The sequence below is a fragment of the Neoarius graeffei genome, chromosome 24, assembly GCF_027579695.1.
Source record: "Neoarius graeffei isolate fNeoGra1 chromosome 24, fNeoGra1.pri, whole genome shotgun sequence".
NCBI lineage: Eukaryota > Metazoa > Chordata > Actinopteri > Siluriformes > Ariidae > Neoarius > Neoarius graeffei.
The window spans coordinates 20,983,698-20,999,629 of record NC_083592.1 but is presented as its reverse complement, the minus strand read 5'-3'; the positions used below and the strand labels follow the sequence as shown (position 1 = coordinate 20,999,629).

General features: G+C 40.7%; 1 protein-coding gene across 8 annotated transcripts in view; it reads left to right on the top strand.

Moving 5' to 3' along the window:
* cntrl (centriolin) overlaps positions 1-15,932 on the top strand; it is a 743,138-nt gene that overhangs the window by 710,773 nt on the left and 16,433 nt on the right. For all 8 annotated transcript variants that reach the window (XR_009651398.1, XM_060906888.1, XM_060906886.1 and 5 more), the window contains one exon: positions 2,875-3,100. Coding sequence is in view for 7 of the 8 variants with exons in the window: in XM_060906888.1 (XP_060762871.1) it covers positions 2,875-3,100 (226 nt within the window). In the remaining variant the exon portion in view is untranslated. The remainder of the gene's footprint in view (positions 1-2,874; positions 3,101-15,932) is intronic.

Here is a 15,932-nt window from a genome sequence, read left to right as displayed (position 1 = left end):
ACAAACATAAGAAGCCCAGAAAGCAATTTGAGTCACTTTCTATGTGAATGCACAACCTGATTGCAGACATGACTTGATTAAAATCAACAGCTCAGAAGCTGAACCCATGCAGCTCAGACGCTCATGGTCTTCACTTATAGTGCAGTGACTGATCTTCCTCATACATGATGAAGCTAGGATTAGGATACTACCCATGCTGTCACCTTGTGTTACAGACCTTTTTATGCTGGCAGTGAAATTCAGCTTGGTCTTTCTGTGCTTCTGTTGAGGATGAAGGGATTTTGATGGCAGATGTGGCAATTCCCTAGGGCTTGCTGGAGCAAAGAGCTCTTCAAGAGGGGTCAGCAAACAGCTGAAAATATCTCCATCATAGAGTCTCTGCACCTAGAAATGGTGTCCCAGATCCCGGAAAGGTTTCAGGGATCAGCATTAACAGTAGTCTGATTGTCCTTGACAACCAAATATTTGGTCTGGACAAGTCAAATCCGCATCTGCCTGTCCAACGGGACAAGTTGAATATTTGTGAAAACCACCATTTTTATGGTAAATATTCTATATCAATAAAGTTCCAACAAAACTAGTTCAATCACCTCAATCCTGCCATGTTTGCGAAATTTCAGGGAAGCCGAGTATAGCAGGTGCATGTGTAAATAAAAAAAAATAATAATAACCACGTCATAATATTTAATTATAGATTACAGTGGAGTGGCATTATAACACGGTAGTTGGGATCCAAAGAATCCGACTGTGTTATGAGTGAATCCGTGTTATGATGGAAAATCTGACATGGCTCAAGTTGAAAACATTCCGTGAGCTTTATTTTTTAGATTAACCAGTTCCCTGAAGGCATCTGACGAAGAAATTGCAAGAACATTTTCACCATGCTGAGATAAATTTAATTTTATTTATTTTTTAAATTGTTTACCGTCAATGTAGCAAATAATATCTAATAAAAATATTTTGCTGTCTGTCACATCTTTGTGCATCTGTGTCTGGCGCACTTCGAACTCTCACTCGTGGACCTCCACGCTCTGAGACTTTTTTTTTTACTTCCAGTGTATGCCATGTGAAAGGATGTTTTGGTAAAGAGATAATGGAAACACCCCCCCCCCCCCCCCCCCCCCCGGTCCACTTGAACTTGCTATCTTGTGAAAGCGCCAGTCACAACCAGCAGTGAGTGACAGCCGCAAATATGAAGGTCCATAGGAAACTGTCCAATTACATGGGGAAAAAAAACACCTTAAAAACAATTTCAGTTGGCTGCTAATAAAAGAAGGCATGTCTTTTATTAGCACAATTTGCTGTGCCCCAGGCCAAATCTTGAATCTGCCAATTAAAACCAGCCTTAGGTCACCTGCTCTCCAAAAGTTTGTGTAGCCACGTGCACACCAATTTGGACGGCGCCTTGGCAGGTGGAAGTATACAGGAATTGTCACACAAAATTTAAATAAGTACAGTTTAAAAACGAGTTAAAAATAATGAGATGGGTATAGGGTGAAGTTGGATGAGTAAACAATTTTAACTTTAATTAAGCGAACGTATTTATTATGTTTAATATCAACATAGTGTTTCTCATCTGGATAATTGGAAAGGGCGGTGCCCCAGTGGCACCTATTGGCATTTTTAAGTAATTCTTCTTCCGAGTCTAAAATTTGAGTTCTCAAATGCAGCTGCATAAAGTTAAATTTTAATTTTTGGAGCCATGAGCTGACCATGTTACAATGGTTTTTGTGTAATAGTGAGCCGTATAACAACAGCACTCCACTCTATTAGATTTTGAATTCATTGAAATTGGGGAAATGGCAATCAAATGCCCAAAAAAAAAAAATCTGTGGTGAATCTTAATTTCATTTGGACATTCACTGTGTTTTTTTTTCTTTTATGTGGTACACATTAACAATCATAAATGTCGTAAAATATTTCAGGGGGAAAACAAACTCATGGTTTGTTTTCATTTGCAACATGATTGTTACCCTTATCATGTCCAATTTTTGTTTTCTTTCAGTTTCATTTCATTAAATTAATTTATACTTCAAGTTTTACTGGATTAATCAAGATTTAACTTTATTTCCTCCATTAGCTTTGAATATTGGTGAGTCTTAACTCTTAAAATTGCATATCAGGTAACAACACACCGTAATGGGGCATTGGATAGTTTTTGTTCATTGTTAAAGTTTGAGTTTTGTTGAAAAATTATAAAATCATTAAAACAATGATTATCATAACTGTACCTGCTTTTTGATCAGCTTTGTTAACCACTTTCCTCTCACTGAATTAGTAAATACATAGTAATAAAAAGGTTATGGTCAGGACAAGTGAAAAATCCTGCTGCTTGTCCAACTGAACAAGTGGATTAAAAAGCTAATGTCGAGCCTTGAGTTTGACAGTGTGGACCTCTTCACCAGTGTGGAGTCAAAACATTGCTGATTGTGGTTCTACCTGGCAGTGCTGGGAGTGGATGTACTGCTCTGCAACTGCCCTCACTATATACTGCTCCTCTTCTTCTCAATCACATATTCTTTCCACATTGCACAGAATTCAGGAGCTAGGCCACAGAGATGGTTGTAACGGAATGGAGAGATTTGGCATTTCAGTTAGGTCATCTTTGCCTATAAATTTGGTTTCTCACAATGAATCACCAACTGAAGGCTGAAACCTAGCAATCCAGGAAATACAATGAAACACAAGTCACCCAATATGTTGTCGACTTTGTATGCCTGTTAGAAGTTAGTCCACAAATGGTATTCATTTTGACTGGATCCTGTGCCTTGTACAGTTTGATTTTTCTTCAGGGACTGCGAGACAGTAGAAAGTGCCCATGTGCAGTATCTTTTTGTTGGCAAGCACTTTAGCAAAAACTATTTTTGTTTTTAGCGCCTGATGATCCAACAGCAGCAGAGTTTAGAGTTGGAGGAGCTACAGAGGAAACAGCAGCAAAAGTTGCAGTCCCAGCTGCAGGCACTAGAGGAAGTTCTGTCAAAGCGAGTGGAAAAGATGGAGCAGGTCACAGTTGTTGTGGAAGAGCTCGAAGAGCGGAGACATTTCCTGTTGGCAGATCAGCAGCAGTGTGCTTTACTGCAGGACAGAGTAGCACAGCTGGGTGAGTTTAGACCCCCATTTACTTTGCCTTTTCATATAGAATCTTACTGATTTTATAAATCATCTTTTGGCTGCTCCCGTTAGGGGTTGCCACAGTGGATTATCTGCTTCCATCTCATCCTCTCCTGATCTATGATCCGCATGCTTGATTTGGCATAGGTTTTGCTGGATGCTTTTCCTGACAAAATCCTTCCCAATCTATCCAGACACTAAGAATGCACTTGCTTTGTGCAACCCCAGTGTCTAGGTGTTTTACTGATTTTTTTTTTTTTTTAAATACACAGTTATTTTTAGTCTGCTTGATTAACCTCAGGATATGTAGGTTTTCAAACGCAGTTTGCGTTTATACTATATTTAGGTGTTTCACTATAAATTCTATAATTTGTGGTACGTTCTATGTCCATTGATGATGATTAGATGTATTCTAAATATTTTCTTCAAAAACATCAAAATCAGAATTCATTTTATTACATGTACTCGGACTTAGTCTTGTGAGCATCATATTTGCCTATTAATGGCAAGTTATGATATCACGCAAACATTATATGTGTCATTTAGCTTGAAATTTGTCATGATGTTCCTAAATTGACAGTTTTCATTTTCAGACATGTTGAACACGTGTGTCCTCTCATTTTTTTCCAATAATTTATCGATAATAATATATTGTCAGTGAGCATATTATTTGACCCTCAACTGTGTTATGTACAGTGGTACTTGAAAGTTTGTGAACCCTTTAGAATTTTCTATATTTCTGCATAAGTATGGCCTAAAACATCGTTAGATTTTCACACAAGTCCTAAAAGTAGATAAAGAGAACCCAGTTAAACAAATGAGACAAAAATATTATACTTGGTCATTTATTTATTGAGGAAAATGATCCAATATTACATATCTATGAGTGGCAAAAGTATGTGAATCTTTGCTTTCAGTATCTGGGGTGACCCCCTTGTGCAGCAATAACTGCAACTAAATGTTTCCGGTAACTGTTGATCAGTCCTGCACACCAGCTTGGAGGAATTTTAGCCCATTCCTCCATAAAGAACAGCTTCAACTCTGGGATGTTGGTGGGTTTCTTCACATGAACTGCTCGCTTCAGGTCCTTCTACAACATTAAGATTGGATTAAGGTCAGGACTTTGACTTTCCATTCCAAAACATCAAATCAAGTTTATTTGTATAGCGCTTTTAACAATAAACATTGTCGCAAAGCAGCTTTACAGAATTTGAACGACTTAAAACATGAGCTAATTTTATCCCTAATCTATCCCCAATGAGCAAGCCTGTGGCGACGGTGGCAAGGAAAAACTCCCTCAGACGACATGAGGAAGAAACCTCGAGAGGAACCAGACTCAAAAGGGAACCCATCCTCATTTGGGCAACAACAGACAGCCTGACTATAATATTAAGTTTTAACAGGTATAACCCTCAACTGTCCTCATAGGGCCGTCCTTCACAGGAGCGGTGTGATAAAACTCCGACAAGACACAGAGCACCAGGATGGATCAAGCAGGTCCGAGGGGCAGAAGAGGCCAGATATTGAGATATCCCAGGATCAACATGTAACTCAGAGGGACATATTGGGGGGGAAGAGAGAGAGAAAGAAAACACAGGTTGTTAGGTATGCCCTAAAAATGACAAGTATTAAATCTGTGTGGTAGACTCACAGAGACGAGAGTCTTTACATCAGGCATAACACACAACAATGGCATGTTAATATGGTAAAAAATATCATGACCTGCTCTGGCTGGATGCTTGATTGGGTGATGGGAGCACACTCCTCAGCAATGATGAGATGCAGATGGGACCCTTAGGGCTGGCCAAGACAATTCAGTTACATTTCACCGGGTCTGGGACATGCGACAGAATGTCTGACGGCCGATTCCCTGCAGGCTACGATAGCCAGTCGAGGTCTCCACCCTCTCCACCAAAAGATTTCCTGTTGACTCCATGTAACTCAGAGGGAAAGATTTGGGGTGGGGGGGAGGGAAAGAAAACACAGGTTGTTAGGTATGCCCAATGTCACCTGAATAAGTAGGAGCAGTATACATATTGCACCAAGTACAAGCAGGGACTCCGGCAACTAACTATGACAGCATAACTAAAAGGAGAGAGCCAGAAGGTAACACAGGCATGAGGGAGCCCCAGGACATAAAGCAGCCAGCCACTACACCGTCAACAAACCCGAGTGAGCAAGCGAGTGGGGACTGACAGCATCCATACATCCCAGTTTACCAAAACACTCTATGTCTGAGGACCCTACAGATCTACTCCTTTACCTCATTAACAAAAGGCTTGACTAAACAGATATGTTTTCAGCCTAGACTTAAATGCTGAGACTGTGTCTGATTCCCAAACACTACTTGGAAGGCTGTTCCATAACTGTTGGGCTTTGTAAGAAAAGGCTCTGCCCCCTGATGTAGCCTTCACTATACGAGGTACCAGCAGATAGCCTGCACCTTTTGATCTAAGTAGGCGTGGCGGGTCATAGAGGAGCAGAAGTTCACTCAGGTACTGTGGTGCGAGACCATTTAGTGCTTTAAAGGTCAATAGTAGTATTTTATAATCAATACGAAATTTGATTGGGAGCCAATGTAGTGTGGATAAGACAGGCGTGATGTGGTCATATTTTCTAGTTCTAGTAAGGACTCTTGCTGCTGCATTTTGAACTAACTGGAGCTTGTTTATGCACTTATTGGAAAATCCAGACAGTAAGGCATTACAATAATCCTGGAGGTAACGAAAGCATGGACTAATTTTTCTGCATCATGCAATGACATTAAATTTCTTATCTTTGCAATATTTCTGAGATGAAAGAAAGCTATCCGGGTGATGTTATCAATGTGAGTTTCGAATGAAAGACTGGGGTCAGTAATCACTCCGAGGTCTTTTACTGCTGCACGTGAAGAAACAGAAAGGCCATCCAGAGTCGCTGTGTAATCAGAAAACTTACTTCTAGCTGTATGTGGTCCTAGCACAAGTACTTCAGTCTTGTCAGAGTTAAGCAGAAGGAAATTAATAAGCATCCAGTGTCTAATGTCCTTAACACATTCCTCAATTTTATTAAGCTGGTGTCTCTCATCAGGTTTTGCAGAGACATACAACTGTGTGTCATCAGCATAACAGTGGAAACTAATACAATGTTTATGAATAATATCGCCCAGAGGTAACATATATAGAGAAAAAAGCAGTGGACCCAAGACAGAACCTTGTGGAACACCAAACTTTACCTCGGTACGTCTAGAAATATCACCATTTATATCGACATACTGATAACGATCAGTTAGATAAGACCTGAGCCAGGAGAGGGCCATTCCCTTAACTCCCACAACATTTTCTAGTCTATCCAGAAGAATGGAATGATCAATGGTATCAAATGCTGCACTAAGGTCAAGCAACACAAGTAGCGAGACACAGCCCTGATCAGACGCCAACAGTAGGTCGTTTACTACTTTAACCAGTGCTGTCTCTGTGCTATGATGAGGTCTAAATCCTGACTGATACATTTCATGGATGTTATTCCTATGTAAATATGAGCATAACTGCTGTGCCACAGCTTTTTCAAGGATCTTGGAGATAAAGGGGAGGTTTGATATTGGCCGATAATTGGACAGCTGACAGGGATCAAGGTCAGGTTTTTTAATCAGGGGGTTGATAACTGCTAGTTTAAAGGATTTGGGCACATAGCCAATCATAAGAGAAGAATTTATTATTTTTAGAAGCGGTTCAATTACTCCAGGCATTATCTGTTTGAATAGATGTGTCGGTAAGGGATCTAGTACGCAAGTTGAGGCTTTTGATGTAGAGATTAATGAAAGTAATTCAGTTTCTTTAAGGGGAGTAAAACATTCTAACTGATGATCTGATACAGTTCTAACTACAAGGTCACTTTCATTGTCTAACCTTAAATTAGTAGTTTGAATTTTTTGTCGGATATTCTCAATTTTGTCATTAAAAAAATTCATGAAGTCGTTGCTACTACATACTGCAGGTGTGCAGGTGTTGATAGTGGACTTATTCCTGGTTAATTTTGCTACAGTATTAAATAGGAATCTAGGATTATTTTTGTTATCTTCTATTAGGGAGGAGAAATATGTTGATCTCGCAGCACTAAGAGCTTTTCTATACTTCAGGAAGCTCTCCTTCCAAGCTAATTTGAACACTACCAATTTTGTTTGACGCCATTTACGTTCCAATTTTCGAGTGGTCTGTTTTAATGTGCGAGTGTCATCATTATACCAGGGTGCTAATTTTTTGTCTCTGACCATTTTCTTTTTAGAGGAGCTACATTATCTAAAGTATGGCGGAATGTTGACTCTAAGCATTCAGTTGCCTGATCAAGTTCTGCAGGGGCTGACAGTGATCCAATCAAAGTTGACAGCTCTGGGAGATCATTTATAAAGCTCTGTGCAGTAGTTGACGTGAAAGTACGTTTAATACGGTAGCGTGGTGAGGTGCATATATTATTACTCAGACATATTTTGAATGAGATGAGACAATGATCTGAGATAACTTCAGACTGTGGAAGTATGACTATATTGTCTACGTTTAATCTGAATGTTAGTATTAGATCAAGGGTGTGACCACAATTATGGGTCGGTCCTATGACATTCTGCTTAATCCCGACTGAATCTAAGATGGACACAAACGCTGTTTTTAAAGGGTCTTCTGGGTTATCGAAGTGAATATTAAAATCTCCGACAACTAAAGCTTTGTCTAAGGAAATAACCAGATCTGAGATAAAATCTCCAAATTCAGAAAGAAACTCAGAATATGGCCCCGGGGGCCTGTAAATAATAAACAATGGAATTAACTGGGTAGACTTATTTTTCGAGGCTACATACATTTATATGAGTATGAAGAACTTCAAATGTATTAAATTTATAACCGGGTTTTTGTGTTACACCTAGATAATCGTTATAAATAACCGCGACGCCTCCTCCTCTGCCAGTTAGACGAGGCTGGTGTATATAACTGTATCTAGGAGGACTCGCTTCATTTAATGCTATATATTCATTTGGCTTAATCCATGTTTCTGTTAAACACAGTACATTAAACTCCTGATCAGTAATGAGTTCATTAACCATTAGTGCTTTAGATGTAAGAGATCTAATATTTAATAGCCCCACCTTTAGATCAAAGGTGCTGGCAGCAGCTGTACAGTCAGTATGATCTAATTTTATATTGATTAGGTTACCTGAACAAACTCTCTGAAAATTTCTACCTTTTTGTTGAGCTCGGGGAACAGACACAGTCTCGATGTAGTGGGCCCTGAGTGACGACTCTGTGCAGCTAGCAGACAGTTGGTTTAGCCTGTTCGTCTGCTCCCTGGCCTTGGCTCTGGATTGTCAGAAATTAACTAGGCCTGTTCTGAGACTATGACCTATGCTGCAGGAAATTAGAGCAGCACCTTCCCCAGTGGGATGGATACCGTCCCGCCCTAACAGGCCAGCAGTGCCCTCAAAATTAGCCCAATTATCTATAAAGCCCACACTGTTTTCAGAGCACCACCTGGACAGCCAGCAGTTCAGCGACCATAACCTGCTGTAAGCTACATCGCCACGCCGCATTGGAATGGGGCCAGAGCATACTACAGTATCGGACATCGCCTTCACTAATTTAAACACCTCTACAAAGTTACTCTTAGTAACCTCAGACTGACGAAGGCGTATATCATTTGCTCCTGCATGGATAACTATCTTTGAGAACCTGTGCTTGCCTAGGACCCTAAGATTACCTGCTATGTCCGGTGCCCTGGCTCCCGGTATACACCTGACTAAAGCTGCTGGTGCCCCTAAAGGCTGAGCTAATTTCACGTGCCGTATGATAGAGTCCCCTATAACCAGAGCTCTTTCAGGTTTCTCAGTGGGTGCATCACTAAGGAGAGCAAACCTGTTCGACACGTGACGCGGAGAGGAGTGGTGCTCCCGTGGGCAAGCCTCAGCGGTAGCTTTGGCTCTGTGCTTATGCTGCCGAGCCGTCACCCATTCGCCCCGCTGTAAGGGCTCTAATGCCGGAGTTGGGGGATTGCTAACTCCACCTAGGGCGTCCAGACTTTCCCTAACAGAAACTACACTGTTCTTACGCTCACTAACCTGCTCTAAATCCTGGACACGTGCTTCTAGCACTGTAATCTTCTCCGTCAGAGAGCTAACTAATCTGCACTTATCACAAATAAAGCTAATAAAGCTATCACTAGTGACAGAGAAAGAATGACTAAACATCCTGCACTCAGCACACTGAACAGGCAGAAGGTGTGCCATGATGAAAAGATTCACGTACCTTAAATGAAGATCTGTTGATATTAAAGCAGATCAGATATGGATGGCCTCCGCTTGTGGTCTTAACACAGGAGGAGAGAAAAAGAAAGCTTCTGGTCTTGGCGTTCTTCCTTTATGAACTTTATTCTTCTTTAACCGTTCTTTGGTAGAATGACTTGTGTGCTTAGGGTCGTTGTCATGCTGCATGACCCACCTTCTCTTGAGATTCAGTTCATGGGCAGATGTCCTGACATTTTCCTTTAGAATTTGCTGGTATAATTCAGAATTCATTGTTCCATCAATGATGGCAAGCTGTCCTGGCCTAGATGCAGCAAAACAAGCCCAAACCATGATATTACCACCACCATGTTTCACAGATGAGATAAGGTTCTTATGCTGGAATGCAGCGTTTTCCTTTCTCCAAGCATAACGCTTCTCATTTAAATCAAAAAGTTCTATTTTGGTCTCATCCGTCCACAAAACCTATAGCCTTCTGGCTTGTCCACGTGAGCTTTAGCAAACTGCAGACGAGCAGCAATGTTCTTTTTGGAGAGCAGAGAGAAGTGGCTTTCTCCTTGCACACCATTTGTTTTTCAGTGTTCTCCTGATGGTGAACTCATAAACATTAACATTAGCCAATGTGAGAAAGGCCTTCAGTTGCTTAGAAGTTACCCTGGGGTCCTTTGTGACTTCGCCAACTATTACATGCCTTGCTCTTGGAGTGATCTTTGTTGGTTGACCACTCCTGGGGAGGGTAACGATGGTCTTGAATTTCCTCCATTTGTACACAATCTGTCTGACTGTGGATTGGTGGAGTCCAAACTCTTTAGAGATGGTTTTGTAACCTTTTCCAGCCTAATGAGCATCAACAAGGCTTTTTCTGAGGTCCTCAGAAATCTCCTTTGTTCGTGCCATGATACATTTCCACAAACGTGTTGTGAAGATCAGACTTCGATAGATCCCTGTTCTTTAAATAAATCAGGGTGCCCACTCGCACTTGATTGTCATCCCATTGATTGAAAACACCTGACTCTAATTTCACCTTCAAATTAACAGCTATTCCTAGAGGTTCACATACTTTTGCCACTCTCAGATATATAATATTGGATCATTTTCCTCAATAAATAATTGACCAAGTATAATATTTTTGTCTCCTTTGTTTAACTGGGATCTCTTTATCTACTTTTAGGACTTGTGTGAAAATCTGATGTTTTAGGTCATATTTATGCAGAAATATAGAAAATTCTAAAGGGTTCACAAACTTTCAAGCACCACTGTATGTTGTTATGGTTTGTCAACTGTGTTACTTGTCAACTAAGTTACCCAGTCGTCTTCATTATCACATCATTATCAGTCTACATATGGCACAACATACATTATTCATATGAGCACACTTTCCCCTTTCTCTTTCAACACATTTTTTTTAAAATTCAGTTTTAAATAGATGCCAGCAGCTGAAAAAGTGGAGAAGGCATAACAATGGACTTTCAGTTTTAAATAGATGCCAGCAGCTGAAAAAGTGGAGAAGGCATAACAATGGACTTTCAGTTTTAAATAGATGCCAGCAGCTGAAAAAGTGGAGAAGGCATAACAATGGACTTTCATTCAGTACATTTACATGTACACTAATATTCCACTATTACGTTTATTACTGTTATTGGCATATTCAGAATTTGATATGGATTACATAAACTGTATATTCCATTTGGATATTCTGAATTTGGCCTTATTTCGAATTTAGCTTTTTCTGATTTAAGACGTGGGATGTGCCAATATTATTTGGGTTTTAGGAGCATTTTTGGACATGCATACAGCATATGTCTCTCAAATGGGTCTCAATGGGTCAGCTCTGTACATTTATATACAAACTGTGGTTGGGAAAAAAAAAACGCTCACTCATTTGGACCCAAGCAGGGAAAAAGTATCTTTATTGCTGGTTTCTCAACGCAAAAGAAACTCAGAACAAAGAAACGGTTCAGAGCACGTGTGCCTCCCCTTCCTTACGACGGCTTTTTATATCCTTGTGGAACTTTTAACAGAGAGACCATAACCCAGTCAAGAGCAAAAATTTAAACTCCAACCATAAAAGTTGTCCTTTGTCAACAGATGTGTTCCATTTGTTTATCTTTCCCAACATTTAGGGATTTCTCAAGGACAGGTGCCATTATCACTAATCCTCTTCTTACACGTACTAAATGTTTCACACACGCTGGGTTCATGAACGGGTCCTGAACCCCTAAAACACACCCAGGGCTATACTAAAAATTCCATTGCACAAACCAACTAGTCAAAGTATGCACGGCTGCATGTATGTTTACATGCACAAATATTCTGGTTTTTTGAATGAAAATAAATATTCCACTTAATATTCCCATTTACATGCAGCAGTGCGTACTCTGAGCTGACCATAAACAGGCAAGAGACCATGTGTTGCAAACTGCTGTTAAAAACCCCATTTGAGATGCATATTCCGAATGTGCTGTATGCCTGTCTAAAGAATGCTCCCAACACCTGAATAATATCAGCATATCCCACATGCCTTAATCAGAAAATGCTAAATTCTGAATATTCAAACAGAATATGCTGTTTACATGACCCATATTCTGAATAATAGTGGAGTATTAATGAATAATGGCATGTTACCATATTAACATGCCATTGTGCGTCATGCCTGATGTAAAGACTCTCGTCTCTGCGAGCCTACCACACAGATTTAATACTTGTCATTTTTAGGGCATACCTAACAACGTGTTTTCTTTCCCCCCCCCCATCTGTCCCTCTGAGTTACATGTTGATCCTGGGATTGAGATGCTGGCCTCTTCTGCCCCTCGGACCTGCTTGATCCATCCTGGTGCCCTGTGTCTGGTTGGAGTTTTATCGCACCGCTCCTGTGAAGGACGGCCCCATGAGGACAGTTGAGGGTTATACCTGTTAAAACTGTTAATATTATAGTCAGGCTGTCTGTTGTTGCCCAAATGAGGATGGGTTCCCTTTTGAGTCTGGTTCCTCTCGAGGTTTCTTCCTCATGTTGTCTGAGGGAGTTTTTCCTTGCCACCGTCGCCACAGGCTTGCTTATTGGGGATAGATTAGGGATAAAATTAGCTCATGTTTTAAGTCGTTCAAATTCTGTAAAGCTGCTTTGCGACAATGTTTATTGTTAAAAGCGCTGTACAAATAAACTTGATTTTGATTTGATTTGATTTGATTATTAGTGTATATGCAAATGTACTAATTGTTAACTATGTTACACCTCAATTTTCCACATTTAAAATAACTAAAATGGTGCTTCTGGCATCCTTTAAAGTAAATATACTTTAAATGATACCAGAAGCACCATTTTAGTTATTTTAAATGTGGAAAATTGAGGTGTAACATAGTTAGCAATTAATACAGTGTCTTGCAAAAGTATTCATCCCCCTTGGTGTTTGTTCTGTTTTGTTGCATTACAAGATGGAATTTAAATGAATTTTTGGAGGGTTAGCACCATTTGAATTGGTCAACATGCCTACCACTGTAAAGGTGAAATTTGTTGTTTTATTGTGACACAAACAAGAATTAAGATGAAAAAACAGAAATCTGGAGTATGCATAGGTATTCACCCCCTTTCGTATGAAACCCCTAAATAAGAGCTGGTCCAACCAATTCACTTCATAAGTCACATAATTGGTTGATTTAAGATCCACCTGTGTGCAATCAAAGTGTCACATGATGTCTGTATAAAATCAACCTGTTCTGGAAAGACTCTGACTCTGCAACACTACTAAGCAAGCAACATGAAAACCAAGGAGCACTCAAACAGGTCAGAGACAAAGTTGTGAAGTATGGATCAGGGTTGGGTTTTTTTTTATTTTAATTTTTTTTAAATATAAAAAAAATCCCAAACTTTGAATATCCCAGGGAGCACCATTAAATCCATTATAGCAAAATGGAAAGAATGTGTCACCACTACAAACCTGACGAGAAGGCCGCCCACCAAAACTCACAGTCCAGGCAAGGAGGGCATTAATTAGAGATGCAACAAAGACACCAAAGATAACATTGAAGGAGCTGCAAAGACCTACAGCAGAGATGGAGTATCTGTTCATAGGACTACTTTAAGCCGTACACTCCACACAGTGGGGCTTTATGGAAAAGTGGTCAGAAAAAAAGCCATTGCTTAAGAAAACACGTTTGGAGTTTGCCCAACAGCATGTGATGGACTCCCCAAACACATGGGAGAAGATTCTCTGGTAAAATGAGACACAAAAATCGAATTTTTTGGCCATCAAGGGAAATTCCATGTGTGGCGCAAACCCAACACCCTGAGAATACCATTCCTACGATGAAACATGGTGGTGGCAGCATCATGCTGTGGGGATGTTTTTCATCTGCAGGGACAGGAAAGTTGGTCAGGACTGAAGGAAAGATGGATGGAATTAAATACAGGGCAATTCTGGAGGAAAACCTGTTTGAGTTAGCCAGAGGTTTGAGACTGGGTTGATCCTGTTCCAGCAGGACAATGACCCTAAACGTACTGGTAAAGCTACAACTGGAGTGATTTTAAAAGAAAACATATTTAAATTTGTTGGAATGACCTAGTCAAAGCCAATCAATCCTTAATCCAATTGAGAATCTGTGGCATAACTAGAAGATTGCTGTACACCAATGCAACCCATCTAACCTGAAAGAGATGGAGGAGTTTTGCCTTGAGGAATGGGCAAAAATCTCAGTGGCTAGATGTGCTAGGCTAATAGAGACATATTCCAAGAGACTTGCAGCTGTAATTGCAGCAAAAGGTGGCTCTACAAAGTGTTGACTTTGGGGGGTTGAATACATATGCACACTCCAGATTTCTGTTTGTTTGTTTGTTTGTTTGTTTTTTCTCCATCTTGATTGATTGTGTCACGATAAAACAATTTGCACCTTTAAAGTGGTAGGCATGTTGTGTAAATCAAATGGTGCCAACCCTCAAGTCAAGTCAAGTTTATTTGTATAGCGCGTTTAACAATAAACATTGTCACAAAGCAGCTTTACAGAATTTTAACGACTTAAAACATGAGCTAATTTTGTCCCTAATCTATCCCCAATGAGCAAGCCTGTGGCGACGGTGGCAAGGAAACACTCCCTCAGACGACATGAGGAAGAAACCTCGAGAGAAACCAGACTCAAAAGGGAACCCATCCTCATTTGGGCAACAACAGACAGCATGACTATAACATTAACAGTTTTAACATGACAGTTTTGTTGATGTAACTCTTCACTGATGGAAACTTGAGTGCAAAACTGTTCATGACAACTGCAGTCCTAAAGTTAGCAAGTCAACTGTAGTCCTCAGCCATAAAAGCATTACTGTAAGAGTCCAGAGCATCCCCCAGGTGTAACTTTCAACTGTCCTCATGGGGCCGTCCTCCACAGGAGTGATGCGATAAAATTCCAACCAGACACAGGGCACCAGGATGGATCAAGCAGGTCCGAGGGGCAGAAGAGGTCAGCATCTCAATCTCAGGACCAACATGTAACTCAGAGGGACAGATTGGGGGGGAGGGAGAGAAAACACAGGTTGTTAGGTATGCCCTAAAAATGACAAGTATTAAGTCTGTGTGGTAGGCTTGCAGAGACGAGAGTCTTGACATCAGGCATGATGCACAACAATAGCATGTTAATATGGTTAAAAAATATCATGACCTGCTCTGGCTGGATGCTTGATTGGGTGATGGGAGCACACTCCTCAGCAATGATGGGATGCAGATGGGACCCTTAGGGCTGGCCAAGACAATTCAGTTACATTTCACCGGGTCTGGGACATGCGACAGAATGTCTGACGGCTGATTCCCTGCAGGCTACGATAGCCAGTCGAGGTCTCCACCCTCTCCACCAAAAGATTTCCTGTTGACTCCATGTAACTCAGAGGGACAGATTTGGGGGGAGAGAGAGAGGGAAAGAAAACACAGGTTGTTAGGTATGCCCAATGTCACCTGAATAAGTAGGAACAGTATACATATTGCACTGAGTACAAGCAGGGACTCCAGCAACTAACTATGACAGCATAACTAAAAGGGGAGAGCCAGAAGGTAACACAGGCATGAGGGAGCCCCGGGACATAAATCAAATCAAATCAAGTTTATTTGTATAGCGCTTTTAACAATAAACATTGTCGCAAAGCAGCTTTACAGAATTTGAACGACTTAAAACATGAGCTAATTTTATCCCTAATCTATCCCCAATGAGCAAGCCTGTGGCGACGGTGGCAAGGAAAAACTCCCTCAGACGACATGAGGAAGAAACCTCGAGAGGAACCAGACTCAAAAGGGAACCCATCCTCATTTGGGCAACAACAGACAGCCTGACTATAATATTAACAGTTTTAACAGGTATAACCCTCAACTGTCCTCATGGGGCCGTCCTTCACAGGAGCGGTGCAATAAAACTCCGACCAGACACAGGGCACCAGGATGGATCAAGCAGGTCCGAGGGGCAGAAGAGGCCAGCATCTCAATCCCAGGATCAACATGTAACTCAGAGGGACAAATTGGGGGGGGGAGAGAGAGAAAGAAAACACAGGTTGTTAGGTATGCCCTAAAAATGACAAGTATTAAAT